The sequence below is a fragment of the Amphiura filiformis genome, chromosome 8 (assembly GCF_039555335.1).
Source record: "Amphiura filiformis chromosome 8, Afil_fr2py, whole genome shotgun sequence".
NCBI lineage: Eukaryota > Metazoa > Echinodermata > Ophiuroidea > Amphilepidida > Amphiuridae > Amphiura > Amphiura filiformis.
This window is the reverse complement of record NC_092635.1, coordinates 39,785,932-39,807,454: the sequence shown is the minus strand read 5'-3', so window position 1 is coordinate 39,807,454 and position 21,523 is coordinate 39,785,932. Positions and strand designations below refer to the sequence as shown.

The window sequence follows — 21,523 nt, the reverse complement described above, 5'->3', positions numbered from 1 at the left end:
AAAATGAGTTTTACACATGTTTCTAAAGAGGACATTGAGAGCTCTCAGAAACATGTTGATACCACTTTTCTTTGTGAAGTTACGACTTACGTCAATTTATCAATTGCTGAAAACAATATGAAACAAAAGAATTTTAACACTTTCTTTGCCAATATCTCAAAATCAATATTAGCGACATCCGACTCATTTCCCTTGATCGTGTCACATATGATTTTTTTTGGTGATGAGACAATCGCACATGGAATTTTAGAGGGATTTTGATGGCAGTTCCACATAGAAAAGCTGCTATCATCAATTCATCATGAGACTATCACTGTTTTAAGATCTAGAAACACCACCGAAATGTTGTTTTGTTAGCTGAATCTTTTTGATGAAAGTCAATCTTTGACAAGATGTAACTTTGCTACGGAGAGTGCTATGACAAAACGGTTGTCAGTTTTGTCTTTCTTTACTCAAGGGCTTTAATTTGAGATATACAATGATGCAGTTTGATGGCATTCGGTCTGACATCACAAAAACCAGTGTGCGCCTGTGCAGTTCCCCTTTCTCAAGCTGGTTGCTATGCGCACGCTTGTGCAAAGGGAACGAAGGGGACAATGTTCCCGGATGTCCGACAGAGTGAATTGTAAAAGAAACACATCCAAGGTGAACTATTTATTAGTTTATTACTCAATAGGGTCAAAATTGCAAACAAGTAACATGGAAAAATGATTTGGGCAATTTTGTTATGAGGCTGACGTTTTTTCAAATCTATTTTGTAAGAATGGGAAAAAATCATGCCTTTGCAAGTTTGCATACAGATTATAATAGTTTTTGTTTATAATTTATTTAGGATTTTTTTCAACTGAGACAATGCCATGGCTTCACAATTGACACATGTAGAGGATGCCGTTTTTGTCTTGTCTGTCCAACAACACATTCACCAAGTGTTATGCACAGGCACCAGTGAGCATCAACTATCATTATGTAGATGTAAGGAAGTTGCTACCGAGTTAACTGAAACATTGCGCTGCATCCCTCCAGGTAAGTTTTGCATGTTTACTAGATAGCAAAATGCTGAAAAGAAGTGAATTGCTGTTAAATGAATGATTACGGGCAAAGAACCTTGGTGTTTGATTTACCAAGTGTGAACATTGGAGGAGGGGGAACAATCATGGATTCGTCAACACTTGAATGTTGTCAGTTATAGAATTAAATTTATTTGGTGCTATATTTTTCATTTAATTAAGGCAAACTTGATCCATCTGTGATTTTCTCTGCTTTGTAAGTAAAAATCTACTGAACTTCACATCATTAATAGTTTTATTCCACTCTAGTTTTTGATTTTCTCTGTTAAAATTCTTCACTTTCAGAAAGGAATAGAGAGGGATTTCAGAATAGGTCAGCAAGAGATGCATCAACATGGACACTGTTGAACATTAGACAGTTGGAACAGCAGTCATCAGCAGGGTCAGACAACTGTCATGGTTGTCTTCGGTCACCCCATCATAATTGCACAAATCAGTGTGAGTTAGGACAAGGTAAATTATTGCTGAATATGAAGTTAGTCAGTGTTCTCAAAAAATGTGTTTGTTTTGTTCTTCTGTCTGTGCAAGGTTAACATATGAACAGGTTTCACAATTTACATTTTAAAGGCCACTCATAAGGCGTGGCCACTCAATTTCAAGGCCAGTTAATAACAGGGTACAAAGGAATATATATTGAGTTACATCATTGGATGCATTACTAATTTGGATGTGTTTTTGATTTGAATATTTTTAGCATTTTAGCTTCATATCAATTTCTATTTTTGTAGATTTTCTCTGTATTCTGTATGTGCTATATTTATATGTTATTGTGTTTTAATTATTGTAATTCAACCAGATAGCTGTGAATGTAATAAACCATGAAAGAATGCAATATTAAAGAATGTGATATTAAAGATGTTACAATCCACTGTTCAACTTAAATGCAAGTTGTTTTTAGCTTACTTCACTAGGTCAAGTTCAAGAGGATACACTAAGTTTTTTCTTAATTTTGTATTATTATAGATTCCATACCATTGCATAGCAATCTACTGATAGGCTACCTAACCAATGTATGCAAGGAAGGTGACAAAACAGAACGACTTTTCCTTAAGGATCATACGGGACTTGTACCATGTCAGGTAAGAGTTACAGAGCTGCCAACCCTTCTTGATCCTGCAGAAGACTTCCTTATTTGCTGACAATCTTCTGTCTTCTGCAAAACATATTAAATCTTCTGCATTTGCAGCCATCTAGCTAAATCTTCTGCATTTATAGCCATCTGGCTAAAAATCAAAACAAAATCAATTATACGCCCACTGTCCTGTCCTTTTGCCAAAAAAAGGTTAGGTAGCCTTGGAAAGGCATTTTTTAAGGGTCTCAAAAAGCTAACATCCAGGAGCTTTTGGGGGCGCTAATCCCACGCAAGGGCCACTGCCCTTGGCGCGAGAGAGCCACATCTTAAACTTTTTTTTACAGAAATCTTCTGCATTTACATATTCCAATGTTGGCAGCTCTGGAGTTAATTCAGCAAAGAGATTAGGCCCAAAGAGTACCCACTCAGAATTGCCATATTGGTTTGTCACATATGGACACCAAAAAAGTCCACCTCCCAAATGTATCAGCAAAAGCCTGATATTAAACAATCATTTGCATCTTTTAGCTTGAGCTTTACAAAGGTTTGGGTATAGAGATTTGTGCAGGCTGTGAGCACAATGCATTACACTAAGACTGAAAACAGCCTGCTCTTTAATTTACCAGGCACACAGCAAAAGAATTTGGGGGTACAGTAGTTTGCTCTTCTTTAGTAACAGGCAAACATGTCTCTTTGGGTTTAGTTGGAAATTAAACATACTTGCAAGTCCGTGGAGTACATCATAAGTTAGGCACAAAAAAATTGTTTGCTTGTCCTCCACAACTTTTTCAGAATTGGGTCGGTCGATCTGGATTTTTTTTTTAAATAACTTTTTAAAGGTCATAGCCAAAACATGACTGTAGGCCTATGCCTTTAATTAGAGTAATAAATAGCTCAAATATGTGTGGTTTTTGCGAGGGCACCCATTGGGTGCCCCTTGCAAAAACCAACTTTTGTTCATCACACAATTAAAGTATTGTAAAGCAACATTTTGACATTATCATAATGTTCTTTTTAAATTATTATCAGTTGCAGTAAAAAAAATACTGTAACCATTCAACATGTACATCTTTGTTTTATGTCCATTCTAATACAGATATTAAACTGTGACATGAGTTGGTTGAGACAATTGGTTGTGCTACATTGCTGGAATTACATTTCAGGTAAAGTAACTCTTCAATGCTATATAGTTTGCTAAATGTATTTTATATGTAAAGTTTGTTGATGGCAAATGGACCTACTATACGATTGACTGACATGGACCAACTCCATCAGGTCATAGCAAATGCGACCTGTTACATCAAAACTCTGCAGATGTCAGTTGCCATATGACACTAATACCAGGCAGTTTGAATTTGTGGAGCCAGTACAACAGTTATAGATGATAAAAGTTGTTGTCAAAATATGGCAGCACTGACGGCATCTAAGGAGCAAGGCAATGTGTTATAGTGTGATTATTGCACAGAATTGTTTTCATTTGTTTCCGGGTACCGTCAGCAAAGACCCGAATACCCCCATTTTCCCAATTGCATGTGGCAGTATAGGGAGTCTCGGATCTCTGGTTTTAATTCAGTGGCTAGATTTCATGAAAGAAGGAACATGTAACAATTGACAAGTGCATCTGTTCGATGTGACAAATGATTGTGTTTATACAAAATGTTCCCTGCGGGGAATCGCCACTATAAAGTAGAATTATCAGAAATATTTTAGTGGCGAGTTTTGAATTCTTTTCACTCATCTTACATATGTTATCCTTACAACAGACAAGAGAGATTCAAATTCCATTGAGGTGTGCCACCAATGTAAACCTCATCTAGTTCCTCTCAATGATGTGATTGCAACGGACATCACAGGATGGCCAGCTTGGATGAGCCAGATAGTACCACAAGATGATACCATGAATGTAGAAGATGCTCAACAACTTATGGCAGATCGCAGGTAAAGCAGGATGTTGACAGTACTGTATAAGTGGTAATTTTTACATACAGTTATTTTCACGATTTGCAGTGAGAGACATTTTTGCGATTGGTTTTTTTTTTGTGATTGCACAGTTTTTCCCTATACTTGCAATACATTATTACATATATTCGTGAGGTGTTCATTTCGCGGATAGAACTCCATTCACAAAATCTGTGAAAATAAAACCCTCACAAAAATTACCACTTATACAGTATAGAGAGGTTGTGTAAATTAACAGGCCCACAACAAGTTAATTCAAGCAAGTCTGGCCTAAACACCAAGGAAAAGGAGATTGGCACTTCGGCCTGTGGGCATTGCTATGACACAACCTTTAACTTTCTTACTTTGTTAGAATCTGATGTGATATAATGTTTACAAGGAGGGGAAAAATTGGAACCACTTTCAATTTTAATTGCACCTCCCAACATTGGGTTTCATAATCAAATAAGGTTTAATAATGCCTATATTAAGAAGGTTTAAAGTTCTTGAAAGGCCAATCAGAATTTTCATTGTGTTCATATCAGTAAATCTTCTATATTTCAGTCAGGAGGGTGCTAAGAAGATGCCAACACATGTGACATTAAGTGGATTTGTTACAGCTAAGAGTCCATTATACAGGTGAGGATTCCCAAATTAGAATAGGAGGCAAGTCTATGTAGTTTTCAAAGCACTTGTTTCTCATTGCTGCAACTCTGGTTCGATTCTGTAAGTGCCAGAAAAAAGCTGTGATGCGTGAACCTGAAATTATGTGCTTATAAACCCAAGACTCTGTATTGAATTCCAGGTCAACATACCATCACTCACATTCGTCTTCAATATCATGTTATGACAGTGGAACTATTTAAATAGGAATATGAATACATGTTCATTCATTTATTCATAGCATGATATTGTCTCTCCTTTTAAAAGTGATTTATGTCCTAATTTATTTTTGTTCAGAGTAAGAAGCACACCATTCTTCTTTGTTGAACTTAGTGGAGACTCCAGTGACTCCAAAGTTACAATTTTATCAAAGGTAAGATCAACCATGTTCATATGTGTGTAATTACAAATAAAAGATGTGAATTAAAACTTGTTAGTATTGCCCTTTTCAATTGTGTAGGATTAACAACCAAGTGTAATACATTGTGACAGGACTTGTCAGTTTATTGAGAACTACACATTACTATAGAAGTAAGCAAGCGAAGAGAGTCAGGTCTTCATCCAGATTTTGACTGTGTAATGCTTGCTTAGTCCAAAGCAACACCAGAAGAATATAATATCCAACAAAATATGGTCTGTAGTCTGAGGCACATTTCAGTTGCTTTGAAAGAGAACAACATCAAGTGTACATCTCCTAAGAGGAGTGGTTAAATAAAATAAATAAATTTCGGATTTATATAGCTCTGGTTGAGCCCTGAAGGTCAACAACACCGGTATATTCCATTTGGCATCCTTTTGAAAGTAGCATCCGCATGTGATATATGCGTGTTCTAAGGCGTTACATCAGTAGCACACGATGTGGTGCAAAGTAACTGTGCCCTGCAGACACACCACCTTTAATTGCGCATGTACCACACGTTACTGTCTCAAGGAAACCATATGGACTATAGTGGTCGCCAATGATCTTCTTTTTCTTTCTTAGGCTCTTTATCAGGGTTGTAATATATGAGCACTCTTTATACTCTACTGTAAATATTTTGAATTCTTTCAGGAAATGGAGAATGCGTACTTATATCACTTCCTCCACATTGGCAAGATGTATACTATTACAAATGTACTACTAACTACAATAAACAAGGTATGGCAATGTGGTATAATATCAAGTATGACAGTCTAATTTATTAATATGAAACATTTGTAGGACCACCTAAATTTGACATATTATTACTCAGAATTGGGGGCTGTCCACTCCCGTATTTAGGAACCTTCGTTTGGAATTTAAATGCACATTAGCTCAATTTGAATGAAATACAATGTGCCATTGGAAAGATTCAAAGCAGTATATGTGATACCTGTGTTATTATCTCTACTTGACATTTTTAATCAATTAAGTTAAGCTATCAACTACAAAAATAAAGAACAAAGTAAATATATTAATTATTAATATCTTTTCTCGGTCATTGTAATTATCTGTAATCTACCATGCTGGGTAGAGCTTTTTATGATGCCTTTGACTTGGATGGCAATTATTGTGATACTGTAATTCAATTAAATTAAACTGGTCTCAAAAAGAAACTTATAATTTACATAAAAGGTCATATCTTAAAATCCTGTGAATAAAAATGAACACAAATTACACACAGGATTACTTCAATACTCTACTCTAAACACGTGTCAGTAACCAAGCAGTTGTCCCACTGACACAACAGCAAAATGCACTGACACGGAACAGCTTCCTGGTAAACATTCACAGGCGAATAGTTGGCACCCAGCAAAATAAATCTGTGAGAATGTGTACAAGATCCTTACACAGGTGATTATTTCCAAAGAGTAATATACAAATATTAACTGTCTATGAGTGTGATGGTCGAAATATAATCACGAGGTGAAAGATGGCTTGTTCCATTCCACGAGCCGGAACGGCGAGTGTAATGGAACAATACATCTTTCACCGAGTGATTATATTTCACCATTACACAAATTTAAGACAGTTAATATTTGTTTTATATCACTCATGCATAAATTCTATTACTAAAATACTATTTAAGGTAAGAAATACATTTTTTCATCAACATAACACCATGTTTTGCCGTGATATACTTCACATTTTGGGGTCCACCCCATAACTATAAATCGGCGAGTCCAAGAGTCAGCGCACGGGCCGGCTTGGCGCAGGCGCACTACGGCAGAGCACATGATGGTAAAGACTATCACACGGAGAGGGTGATAGTAAAAATGATAAATGGTAATCAACCAATGAACTGTCTAGAATTTATGCATGAGTAATATAAAATAAAATATGACCTTGTGAAAAATTATAAGTTTCTTTTTGAGGCCAGTTTATATATCATGGTAAATATTTACTTATTTTTCATGTCATTTTCAGGGCACAAAATCTCCGCATCCAGTACTAGTGTGTCAATCAAAGACTTGTGTGAAGGAAGTTGAAACCAATAATATGACTGTCACACCAACAATTTTAGTAAGTAGACATTCAAATTCAAGAATTCTAAAAACTATTTATTCTCTCTACTAATGAACATTTCACAAATTTTATATCAGTCAAATAAGTTATATTTTGTCAGAAACTCATTGTAATGCAAGATTAATTCATCCAAAGGTGTGTGGTCCGATTGTAACACATGGTGTTCCAACCTTGCATTCAATGAGGCCCATCACCATGAACATTCTTATTCTAAGTAGTTTAATTAAGTTGCTTCAGCAATTTGGATTTTAGATGTGTATCACAGTGCCCCATAAAACACTTCCGGGGTGGTAACTACCAAACAAACCATATTCCAGGCCATAAATGTCACTGGGGTTTTGAGAAAGATATGAGATTTCATCTGATTCCAGAATCTGCATTTTGGATGGGATAACCCGAATTGGGTCACACACCTTAAATATAAAATCAGAATGCATGTTGAAAAATCCAAATCTGAATGTCACATCAAGTATTTCAGTAAATATACCCATTTTCTGGTAGATATTTTGCACTACTGCTTAATGGCCACAGTCATTCACATTTATTCCTGCTCTGCTAATGAGTATTTGTATTTTTTTTTCATTTTTGCAGGGCAGTATTCTTAAATGTGTAAATGCAGAGGCAGGCATCTATGAACTAGAAGGGCGTGTCAGGTGAATAACTTATCTTTAATTAAAGACTCCTTGAAGCATACAATAAAGTCATTTAGAGTGAGGTGTACTGAATCAGTGTCCTATTTGCTACTGTGTTAAAACATAGAGAAAAGAAAAACATAATTTCAAACCATTAATTATTTCTACAATAGTATGATATTGTCTACACCACAATCTACAGTTGGAAGAGGTTTTCAAAAGACCCAACAGTTTTACTACTTAATTAATTCTTTGTTACCTGAAATAATTGTTACTTTTCACAATGTCTCTTCACATTTTGACACAAATGTAATACATTTAACAAATGGAAGAGCGCCACCTTATACAGCTAATCTTACTTTTTTGATTGACAGGTTATATTTATGCTATATGCACGATGGTAGCAAACAGTATCAGCGATACAGGATTGGAACTAAGATTGCTGTGTATAATGCACATGACTACATGCTGGGAAAGGTGAGTAAAAACATATCAAGTGAAAGATTCATTTTGTAAAGTTTGTTCGGCTTATAATTGGCATAAAAATGACTCATAACATTGTGTATTGATATAGAATGGCATGCACACAGTTGGACACAGTACTTACGCTAGTTGCATAATATGTGGCTGGCATGCATTTGCACGGATTAACATGAGCATAAGTTTTTTGATGGGCGCAGTAAAAAGCGAATAATTTTTCCCAATTATAAGCCGACCAAGTAGTACTTTAAATGGTGGCATAACAGGTCAATTTGGATACGATGGCGTAATAGATAAAGCTTCAACTCATAATTGTGAGGCAGCCTGTGGTCATGGGTTTGAATCTCTGCAAAGCTAATGTGTTGTGCACTTGGACAAGGCGCTTCAAATCGCTTGCCTCACCCCATCCATTCTGATGTATGTCAGTGGCAGGGGAATACATAAATGTAGAACTGTGCAGGTACTATGGAGAAGTGCATGTTAAATCCGCAAGATTTATTATTTACAATTACTTGCAAATTCAGTAGATTTAGACTTCTGGGTCTTGTAACTTGGTCACATTCATGTTGCTGTAAAAATTCAATACAAACACTATTGGAGTTTGGTTGTATATTGAAATCAATTTTCACTACCAAGGATTTATTTTATTTGCTTGATCACATCACAAATGCTACTTACACATGGTGGTGAGTTATCCAGCTGAGGGATGGGTGGGTGGTTTAGTTGATGAACTGTTGTGTCAAATGTTCACCTGACATTACACACATATTATTTTGCTCTATGATAGCCACCCAAACGCTGTATTGTTTGCTGTTTACGAAGCACAGTCGTCATCACAGAACATTCCCAACAAGCTCCAGATATAGATAATAAAGTGAAGGTGAACAGTGGCAAGAGTCTTCTGTATCTAATTCTCAAGCTAAATCCCAGCCCATCCAGAATGCATTGGTTATGTAGCATTTGTCCAATACTGCAACAGAAGCTTGGACCATTTATTTATAGGTAGGTATTATATTTTATTGTCATGTCTGTGTTTTGAATATTCTAACCACAGTCAGGCTGATTTCACTAACAGTTGTGATATGCCATAAACCAATGTAAATCCTAAACCCCTTGTGGAGATGTGAGTTTTTGATTTCAGCTTTTCTGTTTAGATTTTAAGGTATTTTTGTACATTTGCTCAATACAAAAGTATAGGAGATTTCCAAATTTCAGCTGTTTGCTAGTTGTTTTCAGCTTTTCAACTTTATGACACAATCAAGAGAAACAAGTCTAATGTCGCTAATATCAATTTTGAGTTATAAAAACAGATGATACATTTGTATGTTTACTTGATTTTACAGTTGGAGAATCACTTGTAACTTTGTAGCCAGAAGTTTAAGCATTTTAAAATGGTGAATGAACCATGAGCACTAGGAAAACCTGTATTGTCCGATAAATTTTCTCCAATTTGTAGAACCAAATACTAATAATTATAATATCTGATTAATTATGGTGTCAAATGTGTGCTACAATACGTATGCATGACGTTGAAACAATCATGATTAAAAAAACACCAATTATTTTAAATACAGTCATCGCCAATGACTCAATAAATCGTTTTTCTTTCATTAACTTTCGTGAAGCTGATCTTTCACCCCCTGTCGCTAATTAGGCTACATAGCGCCCTCTGTTGATTATTATCGCCGAGGCCGAAACAGCCTCCGAGTTTTGATGACAGAATCTTGATGCCGATGAAATCAAGAAATAATTACGATGACATCATCAATTTCTACCGGGGTTTACTGTTTAATACAATATTCAAGTAGCGATCGAGCCACTATGCATGCACTGTAACTCTTAATTCGGTAGTAATTTTTGTTCGCAATTTGGCATCAGAGTAACGACCCATCATTATATAATGTCTCAGATGGGTAACAATGTCTCCAACAGAGGGCAGTATTTATTTAATTATTTAGGTATAATATACTGCCCTCTGTTTATTGTAACGATCAAGGATAGAGGGGCAAATAGGCGATTTTTACTGACAGAGGGAGATGGTAAACCGTGGTATAACAGTAATTTATTGACAAACTACACATTTGACACCATTATTTTAATTTCTAGTAGAATTTTAATGAGTTTTGTTCAGAAAATAATGAGAAATTGACGGAAAATACAGGTTTACCTAAAGCTCTTGAATGAACAATGAACAAAAATCAGAGTTGAAAATTGTTGACCTTTGACTCATTTCTCTTGATTGTGTCGCAATATATGGTCACACACACTCACCGCTACTTAAAGCATAGCCTTAACTACCAGTACTGCATCACCAGTGCTCTAATCATTATATTTAGAACAAGACTACACTGAACTTACCATTATTTATTCTATTACACTTAAGTGGTACTACACCCCTGCCAAATTTTGTGCCTAATTTGGCATTTTTCTCAAAAATTATAGCGCATTGGTGACAAGTAAGATATGTATATTATAGGGGCAAGGACTACAACTATTGCACTGGAAATTTTATTTCAGCACAGACAACAGTTGTGGAGTTACAGTCAAAAATGAGGAAAACCAATATTTGATCAATAAATCAATAACTACTTGCCTTGAGTTGCTGAATTTTCAGTGCAGTAGTTATAGTCTTTGCCCCTATAATATACATATCTTACCTGTCACCAATGCGCTATAATTTTTTGAGAAAAATGCAAAAATAGGCACAAAATTGGCCAGGGGTGTAGTACCCACTTAACCTCAGTTACTACATGTAACTACAGGGTTCAAAAGAAATAACTCCCCCCCCCCCCTAAAATCACAAAACATTTCGTGGCATAACTTGACATACAATTGGTTGATTTGAACAATTTAAAAACCTGTGAATAGATTAATCTTTTTGCTACCCTCCCAATTTTCTTCTTCTTGAAAATCATTTTTTGTTGGTCAAAAATTATCACATTTTCCAAAAATGATGCTTTAAAAAAAAGTTGCACTTTTCAACATCCTATACATGTAATGTACAAAAACGTTCTCGATATCAACGTGATCAATGTAAATTGTTAGTTAATTTGTCTTAAATTTTATGTATCCAATTACTCAGTCACCCATGCAATCATCTTTCAGTATAAAACAATGATTCATTGACATGAATTTTGACATGAATTGGGTTTTCAGTCGGTGTTTCAAAAATGGTAAAATCAGTATAGGAGTAGAAATATTGTTTGCAGTGTGATGCTTATTTCTTTCGTTGGCTAGAAGAGATGAAAAATTTACTTGCAAATTGTAGACTGAGACAGTTGCCAAAGATCTATAGCAATGGCTCTCTTGAATAAAGGCGTACATGACAAAGAAGAAATGGCCAACAAAGATTGGCGGTTGGAAGTCAGCATTCGGCCAATTAACTGCATGCAGCCAATCTCTTGTGGCCACATCATGAGTGTTACACCTTTATCCAAGAAAGCCATCATTTTAAATCAAAATGCAAGATGCTTCAACTGACCCAATACAGGTAAATGTTCACCCTTTTGGCCAAATTTATGCGTGGAGAGCTCATTTATCCTTCCTTGTGATTTTATTATTTTGAAACAACTGATGATTAAAAACTTCAAAGAAAATCTCATTTTACGTCAAAATTAAGTTCAACAAATCTTTGTTTTGCACTGTTGATGGTTGCATGGGTGCCTGAAGGATCGGAGACAGAAAGGTGAAGGAAAAACCAAGAATTAAATCAACCTTAACATTAATATCGAGAATGTTTTGTATATAATGTGGTAAAGTGCAACTTTTTCTGAAAGCATCATTTTTGGAAAATGTGAATATTTTTGACCAAAAATATTGTTTTTGCAAATGAAACAACTTTGGGAGGGTTGACAAACAATTCCTCTATTCACAGCCTTTTAAATTTTTCAAATCAACAAAATATATATCAAGTTATGCAAAGAAATGTTTTGTAATTTTAGGGGGGGAGTTATTTCTTTTGAACCCTGTATTTTATCAATGCTAAAAGTGGACTGTTTTTTGTTTGTTTTTTTCCCAAAGCAAAAAAGCAGAACATAGTGCCATATGGAAACTGCTTACTACTCCATCAGCTACTAATAGTCTAGAGTGGATTACAGCAACAAAGAGGAATGTATATGAAGAATTTCTGAACCACAGAACCCAACCATGTGTGGCTAATAAATCCAGTCTGGATAAAGTAAGTAGAACAGGGACAACATAGTAGCTTGAGAAAGGTCATGTTTTGAGAAATTACTGGTAGACTGCAAATTGGACTGTCCTGATGATGAATATCACTGGAAGGTATTAAAATACTATTATAATTTGCAGAATTCCTTACACAAATTAAGCGTACTGCTAATAGTCCAGCGCATATTATTTTTTCACAAGGTCCTATCACGGACAATTGACGTCCGGCACATATACGTGATGGTTAACGATAAAAGGAACCTTGCAACAGATTATAAACCTGCATGCCTGGAAAAAATGTGGATTTAATAAAGCTCCTTCTAGGAAATTTTCTGCCAGTTTTGTGTTAAATTACAGTTGAAAACTTGAAATGTGTAAAGTACTGTTGATTTTACACAGTTTGGCCTCAAAGCAGAACATTTTGTTTGGAATTCAAAAATCTTCTGCATTGTTTCCCACATTTTGTGGATGAAAACAGTTGGATCTAGAATAATTCAAATTATTACATTTGGTCGGAATTCCTAAATATTTCTCAGTGGGGGTTGTGGATTTCAAATGGATTAGCCCAATGCTGTTATGCTGCTATTGTTTGTTTCAATAAATTATACAGAGTATTTGTATTCTATCTCTTATCCAGGGTGTGTTTTGTCAATTTCCTTGTATAAGTGACATAACCAACCTGTTCACCAAATCAGATGATGTTCAACATATCAAAATCATATCACATTCAAAAAATTGGACATGCAAATGTATTGCCTCTATAAACGTTACTGCTCCGATGGTAAGTGCATGCTTTTTTTCCATCATGAAACTGGTTTGGAGTGTAATGAGATTATTTGCAGAACAGATTCATATTATTTATTATTTTAAAGGGCCTCAGATTTATGCATTTGAGCAACAAATTGCTGTCTATTATGTTTGTTTTGAGGAAAGCTACCAGGAAATATTATAATTTTAATTAGAATTATAATTTTTTTTAACATTAACATTTTAACATTCCTGTTAAGTGCGCTGAGTCTTATGGGTTTATCCCGGTGTGTCACTCACTATAGATCACTGCGCTGTTTCTTTTCTTTATTCAAAAGAGGTAAAGAAGTTCAGGGCCTTTCAAGAGACCAGCAAAAATTTAAGTTATTTTTCACAAATTCTCACTTGTGCTTAAAGGTGAACCTCATTGAAAATAAAGTTATATATCAATGGAAAGCTTATGATGTCAGGAAGCAGAAAAGAATATTTTTATTTGCATAGCGTACCAGGCTAGACATAATCTCCATGCAAAGATTGGATATTGGCACCCCCCCCCCTAAATTACAAAAACAAATCGTTCAAATGGGCCGCCTTTCGTTGATGACGCCAGCCCAGGGACACACAGTTACTTCGGGTTTGATTGTAAACACAATGTCTGTGTATTACTGTGGCATGCATCGGGCCAATACACGAATTCAGTCATTGTCAACTTACTTTACATGAAAAATATCTTCAATAAAATAAGAATAACATGAAGGAAATATCATGATCAAATCAAGAATGAAGTTCCTGAATAAAGTGTGTGGATTTAAAAATGTGAAAAGTGCTGGCCGGGGTGCTTTGGGATAGGCCAAGCCATCCACGATGTGCATAGGGAATATTGCAGTAAAGCACGAAGATTCACGAAGAGCCGAATGAAAACAGATTACAAAAAATAACTGCTAGTGCTACCAGTTCAGATCGTCACACCAAGTTGAGATGCACTTATCACAATGAGAAAATAAAGGAATAGAATAAGGTACATGTACAGGATTTTTTAATTATTTCTTAGCTTTACAACCGGTCATGTAAGCTCATGTATGATAGGCGAACTCGTATATAGATACATACGGGATGAGCTCAGTGACTGAGTCTCACTACGCCGAGTGTTCAGTATCCGCGACTGTACTGTACTTGCAGACAAAATGACCGATTTGATATTCACATTCTGATATTTCCAACTTATTGCTACTTCATCAGCAAAATTTATTCCTGTAAATGTTCCAAATATAAGGGAACGATTGATCAAATCTGCTGAAACACCCCATGAAACACACAGCGCAAGTGCTACCAGAGGACGAAGCCCCGAAGAGAGTCGCTATGTTTGTGCATATCCGTCCCTGCAATTTCTTCAGCAGCAATTTACGCATCGTGTTCGGTAATCCATAAAACATGAATGTTTCACTTTTTCAGTACCGTACACTGATTGTACTATCATTAAAGAATCGTGACACAAGTGACAATATTTTAATTTTATTCAGATTTCAGAATTCCATCAAATAACGGTCTACTAAGCCTAAATTGTATTTATTTTATAATAAAGTATCTGCCCAAGTATCTGTTTCTTTCAATCGCGATTGTGTGGAAAGAATGTATTATCGCAATGCGCTAAATATGAAAACCTTTATATGGGCTGGATTTGATGAAATCAGCGGTTTTTATTATTTTTTGATTACTGCAAGACGATATTTTTTTAATCAGATATTTTAAAATGAATCAAGAATAGGAATGTCACAAACAAGTATTTAATTTGTTATTCGATCATGTTTATTCAGTCCATGACATGAACGGTAGCAGCAAGCATTTGCTCATGGGATTGATCCCATTACCCAGTTAGGCCTATACCCAGCCAGTTATGACTGATTTTGTCAAAACTTTACGGAAAATTTATGTGTTGACAATAATTCTATTATTTCTAATATATATAGAAGGAACCAGCAACTTGAAGATTCCTCTAATTTCAAGCTTTATTGTGAAAATCAGACTTGCCGGGCAGCTTGCAAAGTACAGGAAGCAAGTCTTGTTTACATGTTTCCGAGTAGGATCACGTGATCTGAACCCTGAGCTTACGTCACGAGCATTCTCAAGGTCATAGACGATTGATTTGGGTGCTTTTTGGGCGCCTTAAAAAAGACCAAAAATTCAATCATTTTTTTTAATTATTCAGCTTTATTGGCCATCAAAAAAAAAGAAAAAAATAATTTTTAGTATCCTGACATCATAAGCTTTCCATTGATATATAACTTTATTTTCAATGAGGTTCACCTTTAAGTATAGGAAATGTGACACATTGTGCTGTATCAAAATTGAGTGTTATTTGGATAAAAAATGGTTCAAGGTGCTTCACAATTTTATCATTTTGTTATTTCAGGTTTTGGTTGGGTATCTAGAAACCAACTTGCCCACAGGTCAACTTTTACTAGTGGACAAAACTGGTTCTATACCATGTCTAGTGACAGATATGCAAAGTCAAATGAAGCATAGTGAGCTTTACCAAGATGGAACTGAAAAGACAAAGGGTTCTCATGCTCCGATACCACCTTCCATGTTGGACCAAGTCATTAGAGTTGACAAATTTCTCATTGTTATGGAAGAGTTTGTTCATCATGAAGGCGATGGAAGTAGCGGTACAACTGATATCTCAAAGATCGCAGACAATTTATGCTTAGATTCAAAGCAGAAAAACACACAAGTTGTTGAGCAAGACTGGAGCCGAGTTTATGCTGTGTTTGACTTGACAGATGCAGTGATATTATGTCCAGCAATAAGCTTAAATGCCTCTAAGAAACCAGTCAAGAGGACTGCTGCTTCAGCTGGTTTGAAACAACCCAATATTGGAATGGATAAACTGACATTACAGAAACCAAAGAAATGTGCAATATTTAGTGTCAAAACCAAAAGTTGGCCTCAGCAGGAGAGTGCAGAGTCTGCAAATCTTTCATTCTTTGTTGATGCTGACTATATTGACATTTGTGAAGATGATAAAGATGGTGAGATTCTACATAGGGATTCATCAGATGTAGTAAAGACCACGCCTGCTGCTCTGTGGTTTAACAAAGATGCTATGAAGTGGTTTCCTGCATTGGTACCTTCTTGTGTCTATCGACTGTCTTTGGATTCATCTTGTCCTGTGAGTATTGAGCTATTACAGTTAAAATCCATACACCCCTTGTGGAAGACATGACCTTAATTGCCCACATGGGGGTGTAGGTTTCAAATGGAGGTACTCATTCAGGTAACTCCATTTGAAATTCACACACCCTGTGTGGAAGATTAAGATCATGTCTTCCAATGCTTCAGAACATGCATGTCTAGAATGCTTAAATTTCCAGAAGCACAAGAAAGTTTTTAAAGTAAAAACTTTAGAAAATGTTTCTATATATTATCCTGCAAAATAACCATTTAAATGTTTTTAGGTTTGAGACATCTTACTTAATTACATTTTTTACATTTCTTACTTTGTTGCAGCCAAATGAATCTGTGTTAGTCTCAGCTGTTCAGTCTTCCAAAACCAGTCTTTCCAAAGTGATCAAGAAGGCTGGCAGTACACAAGTCTTGTGTGTATCTCAGTTTGCAAAGTTGACGATGCTTCAGGTATGGGGTTGCTAAGTAGGGGTGTGTGTGTGCATGTATAAACACTGTCAAATGAGGACACACACCTGGATACACTTCAATAACCATGGACAGTACTGGACACACACCAGCTGTGGATGTCCTTGGTTCCTTCCCCCATCAGTGTATTGCAAACAATATAAAGCAAAACAGACCATGTTGCTGGTATAGGGTCAAGTCTTTGTTGGATTGTAACACTTAAAGTGGGTCCATAGTTTGGTGCAGAGTTTTAGGTGTAAAAGGCCTCGGTTTAAAATGCCTCGGTCAGGGTTTACTTTAACGCAAAAAACACGCATATTTACGCGTTCAGGCACTTTTCTGACTCCTTCAAATCCATTGTCCCAAAGTCCAATGCGTACAAAATCTTGAAAACGTACGCGTTCAGATATTGCAAGATTTGAATAGAGAAACACCCGATATTGTGCATTTATTCTCGGCTTTTGGCATTTAGGACCTCATCCCGATATGTAGGGCCCATCACATTTTGTCAGCATCAATCCATGTATGTTTTAGTGATTAATTGCGAGTCGCTAAAATTGTATAGTGTCAGTTTGACAAATTTACTCATTAATAGTGCCAAAATGATCCACCAAATTGCTTCAATTAGGTCTTCATTTTGCAAAAGTTTCTTACTTCTCAGGGGGCATTTTTAAATATTATTATTTTCTTCTAAAATTGCCCCACCCCCCTTCTGACTGCTCTAGATCCGCCACTGATCCAAACAGTGGCGTAGATTTCTTTTTGACTCGGGGGGGGGTGACAAAATGTCTTGAAGTATAGTGAATCCAGCACCTTTTGGAGAAAGAATAAGTTTATGGTACAAAAAAGTTTGCCATTTTGAAGCTAAACTGTTGAAATATGGTGCAAAAGTAGAATAAATTCGCTTGAAGCGCGCAAAAATTTGCACTTTGGGGGCTAAAATGGCCAAATATGAGGTTAATTTGGTCAGAAACCCACATACAGGCGTCAACATTGGGGGATGATTGTATGGACCATCCCCCAAAATATTGGGGGAGATTCCCACCCCCACACCCCCCTCCGGATCTACGCCTATGATTCCAAAAACACACATATTGTTAAATATGTTTTCAAAAATAATATTATAAAAATACCCCTTGGGCAATGTTTTTGACTCCTTCAGAGGAAAAATTCACAATTGAAAGGGTCAAAAAAATTTGAAAATACCCCTTCAGCAACCCTGGCCTCAGTCCTAGTTAATCTTAGGTGTTCATTTGCCAGTCTTTACAAGTATGTGTGTATGTGAGGGTGTAGATGTGCACGAGTGTGGGGATGCATAATGTTATTTACACTTTGAAATATTCATTATTTTCTTGTTCTCACAGGAAAATGAAATCCCACCAGAGATTGTAGGAGAATACAACCAAATTCAAGCTAATGTCAAATCTGCTTGTAGTTTAAACAGCATCACACATATACTACAGACAGAGTAAGTGTGTCTGTGATTGGCATTGATAAGCTATCTCTATTAAGCTGAGTCAATTAAAGACTTTCTAAAATAGTCTGGAAGAAAATTATGGCAATTTTCAAATGTGGGAATTTTGTATAATAAACAGCATCATGCAAATACTCCAGACAGAGTTTATATTAAAGTTGAGTAAAAGTAATGACTTTCTAAAATGAGTGTGGAAGAAAACTTTGTCATATCACACTTTTCCTCGTTTGAAACACTGATTTTTTTTCCTCCCAGGGTGTAGGAGACTTTTTTATTTACTGGTGTGCACTCTTAGGCTATTACTGAAAACACAAAAGGCATATTTGGTTCTAAAGTTATGAAGTTTTGTAATGTATGTTTTCTTATGTATTTTATTGGGGTTTTTCTAGTTATGCTGTGCATTATAAATTACAATATATCGTTATGAATTCGGCAGACGGCCGAATCCTGATTCGGCTTTTGGTAAATTCATTTTTGGCATGCATTACTTTTGAATTAGAGAACAAGGGATCAATGCTTTACCTATAGAGGGCAGCATATCGATTTTTTAACCGTTATCGTCTTTGACCGTACTGTGAATCACCGTTAGCTAACCCTGTATGCCGCCCTCTTTTGAATACTTACTATGCTGTTATCATCTGATCTCCGTTAAAAAATTGATATGCTGCCCTCTATTATGTATAGCATTGATCCCTTATTCTCAAATTCAAAAGTAATGAATGCGTAAATGAATTTACCAAAAGCCGAATCCGGATTCGGCTGTCTGCCGAATTCATAACGATATGTATTTGATAAATGTTACACTACAGTCTTGAGTAGCTTATTTATGAAATCAACACATTTTAAATACAATTTGTTTACTTGTTTTCATGTAGAAGTGGTCCCTATGACAATGTGGTTTCATTCAGGGGCATGATTGTATCCTGTCAATATGCAACAGCAAAAGCTACTAGATCTCATCAAACCCAACCAGGTCAGTAGCAAATGGGCTATTCCAGTTGAAATCCTTACACCCCCTGTGGAAGACATGACCTTAATCTTCCACACAGGGAGTGTGAATTTCAAATGGGGTTCCCTGAATAGGTGACTCCATTTGAAATTTGTATACATGCCCAGTGGGGGAGATTATGGTCATGTCTTCTACAGGGGGTGTATGGATTTCAACTGGAATAGCCCAAAGTGACAAGATTATTGAAGAAAATGTTGGCACATTTGTGAAAATGAGTCTGATGTCGATCCAATTCAAAATTCAGTTTTCAATGTCATTACATGAGCCATTCTCAGAGCTTTATTTTGCTGAAAACTCCATCATAATCAGACTTATGGTTCCAGAGATATGGCCAATTTAGTGTTGCTCAGAACAATACAATACAAAGGAAGTTGAATACTATTATTGGCTATATCTCAGAATCAATATTCCCGACATCTGACTCATTTTGCTTGATCACATCAAATTTTGTCACATAAAATTGCCACAAGACTACTACAGACCATGTATCAACAGTCCATATGCATTGTATGCTGTGAATTCTCGCATATTCATGAGGGCTGATTGTTCGATTGTGCCATGTCTAACAATCACGGCAGAGTTACGTGCCTTCGCATATATGCGATAGAGCGTTGCATACCTTTGTGATTACGTGATAGACTGTAAAAATATGCGGTAAGTGCGTACCAGGTTTGCCTGTCGCATTTCATGGAACAATCGGCCCTCATTATCGGGTGATGCTGAAACTTTTGACTGCTTGTACGTGGTCTGTTATCTTTTTCATCCATGGCTACCGTGACTGATATGTTTATTCTTTTAACTTTAAAGCACATTGGGAACCGAATTTATGTTATTCTTTCTAATTCTCTATACCACATATACCATATACTAAATTAAAGATAAGATTTGAAATGAAAATTTGTGTCAATAATATTGTATGTGTTTCAATATATCACGGAATATGTACACACTAATAAATCAATATGCTTCAAAGTACAAATGATTTCTTGCAATGTTTTGAAAAAATATATAAATTGTGCACCTGTAAATGGATACAAGCAATTGCCTTAGCGAACTTTGTAGATAAATGCATTTTCTTGGTTTCTTCACAGAGTGGCAGATGAAAGTACTTGTCAAAGATCCTGCAGCTGATACTGGGGATGATGATGTAACAGTTAGGGTGTATATCAACGTGTCATCTTCTACCTATCCAGCTGGACTTGTACCAGGAAGCATTGTAGCATTCAGGTGTGTTGTGTTCACAGAATTGGAGAAGGATAACCGGGACTCCCAGTCCCTATACCACGTACAATCGCGCCGTCAGCTATGGGGAGAAAATTAGGGGTATTTGGGTCCTTGCGGACGGTGCGCGGAGACGAACGAAAACAATTCTGCATCTTCTGAAGCGTCTTGTTACTCGCGTGCAGGTCACATCAAGTGCATCTCTCAAAATATGCCCATCATCCATGTCGCGCTTGCATGACAACGAATGCCTCGAGCGCATTCCGAGGGAAACTGAATACCCCAATTTTTGCTCCATGCCTGTATCAAGATGGCGGCCGAGTTCTGGTTCTCTAGTTTTAATTCTGTGGTTGTGTTAAAAGAAGGTAACATGATCTTCATTCCTGGTTGACACTGGGGATGATGATGTAACAGTTAGGGTGTATATCAATGTGTCATCTTCTACCTATCCAGCTGGACTTGTACCAGGAAGCATTGTAGCATTCAGGTGTGTTGTGTTAAAAGAAGGTAACATGATCTTCATTCCTGGTTGACACTGGGGATGATGATGTAACAGTTGCGGTGTATATCAATGTGTCATCTTCTACCTATCCAGCTGGACTTGTACCAGGAAGCATTGTAGCATTCAGGTGTGTTGTGTTGATATAGGGTTATGTAATCCCTGCTTGACACTGGGGATGATGATGTAACAGCTAGGGTGTATATCAATGTGTCATCTTCTACCTATCCAGCTGGACTTGTACCAGGAAGCATTGTAGCATTCAGGTGTGTTGTGTTGATATAGGGTTATGTAATCCCTGCTTGACACTAGGGATGATAGTGTAACAAGCTCTATACTACTGAATTTGTTTGTTTCAATGTCAAAGGACATATATTTATTATTACAACATTTTGTATCTGTTGTATATTTTTTGCATGATTTTGATTTATTTTATTGT

At 36.3% G+C, this 21,523-nt stretch overlaps 1 protein-coding gene across 1 annotated transcript; it reads left to right on the top strand.

Moving 5' to 3' along the window:
* Nucleotides 1–857: 857 nt before the first annotated feature.
* On the top strand, nt 858–21,207 carry LOC140159522 (CST complex subunit CTC1-like). Its single transcript, XM_072183012.1, has 19 exons — nt 858–1,023; nt 1,353–1,520; nt 2,031–2,146; nt 3,236–3,302; nt 3,903–4,077; nt 4,642–4,716; nt 5,038–5,113; nt 5,792–5,878; nt 7,127–7,222; nt 7,817–7,878; nt 8,232–8,334; nt 9,125–9,339; nt 12,358–12,514; nt 15,662–16,420; nt 16,759–16,884; nt 18,246–18,349; nt 19,231–19,328; nt 20,456–20,649; nt 21,181–21,207. Exons 1-19 carry the CDS (start codon nt 858–860, stop codon nt 21,205–21,207), a joined length of 2,871 nt encoding a protein of 956 aa, XP_072039113.1.
* Nucleotides 21,208–21,523: the final 316 nt, after the last annotated feature.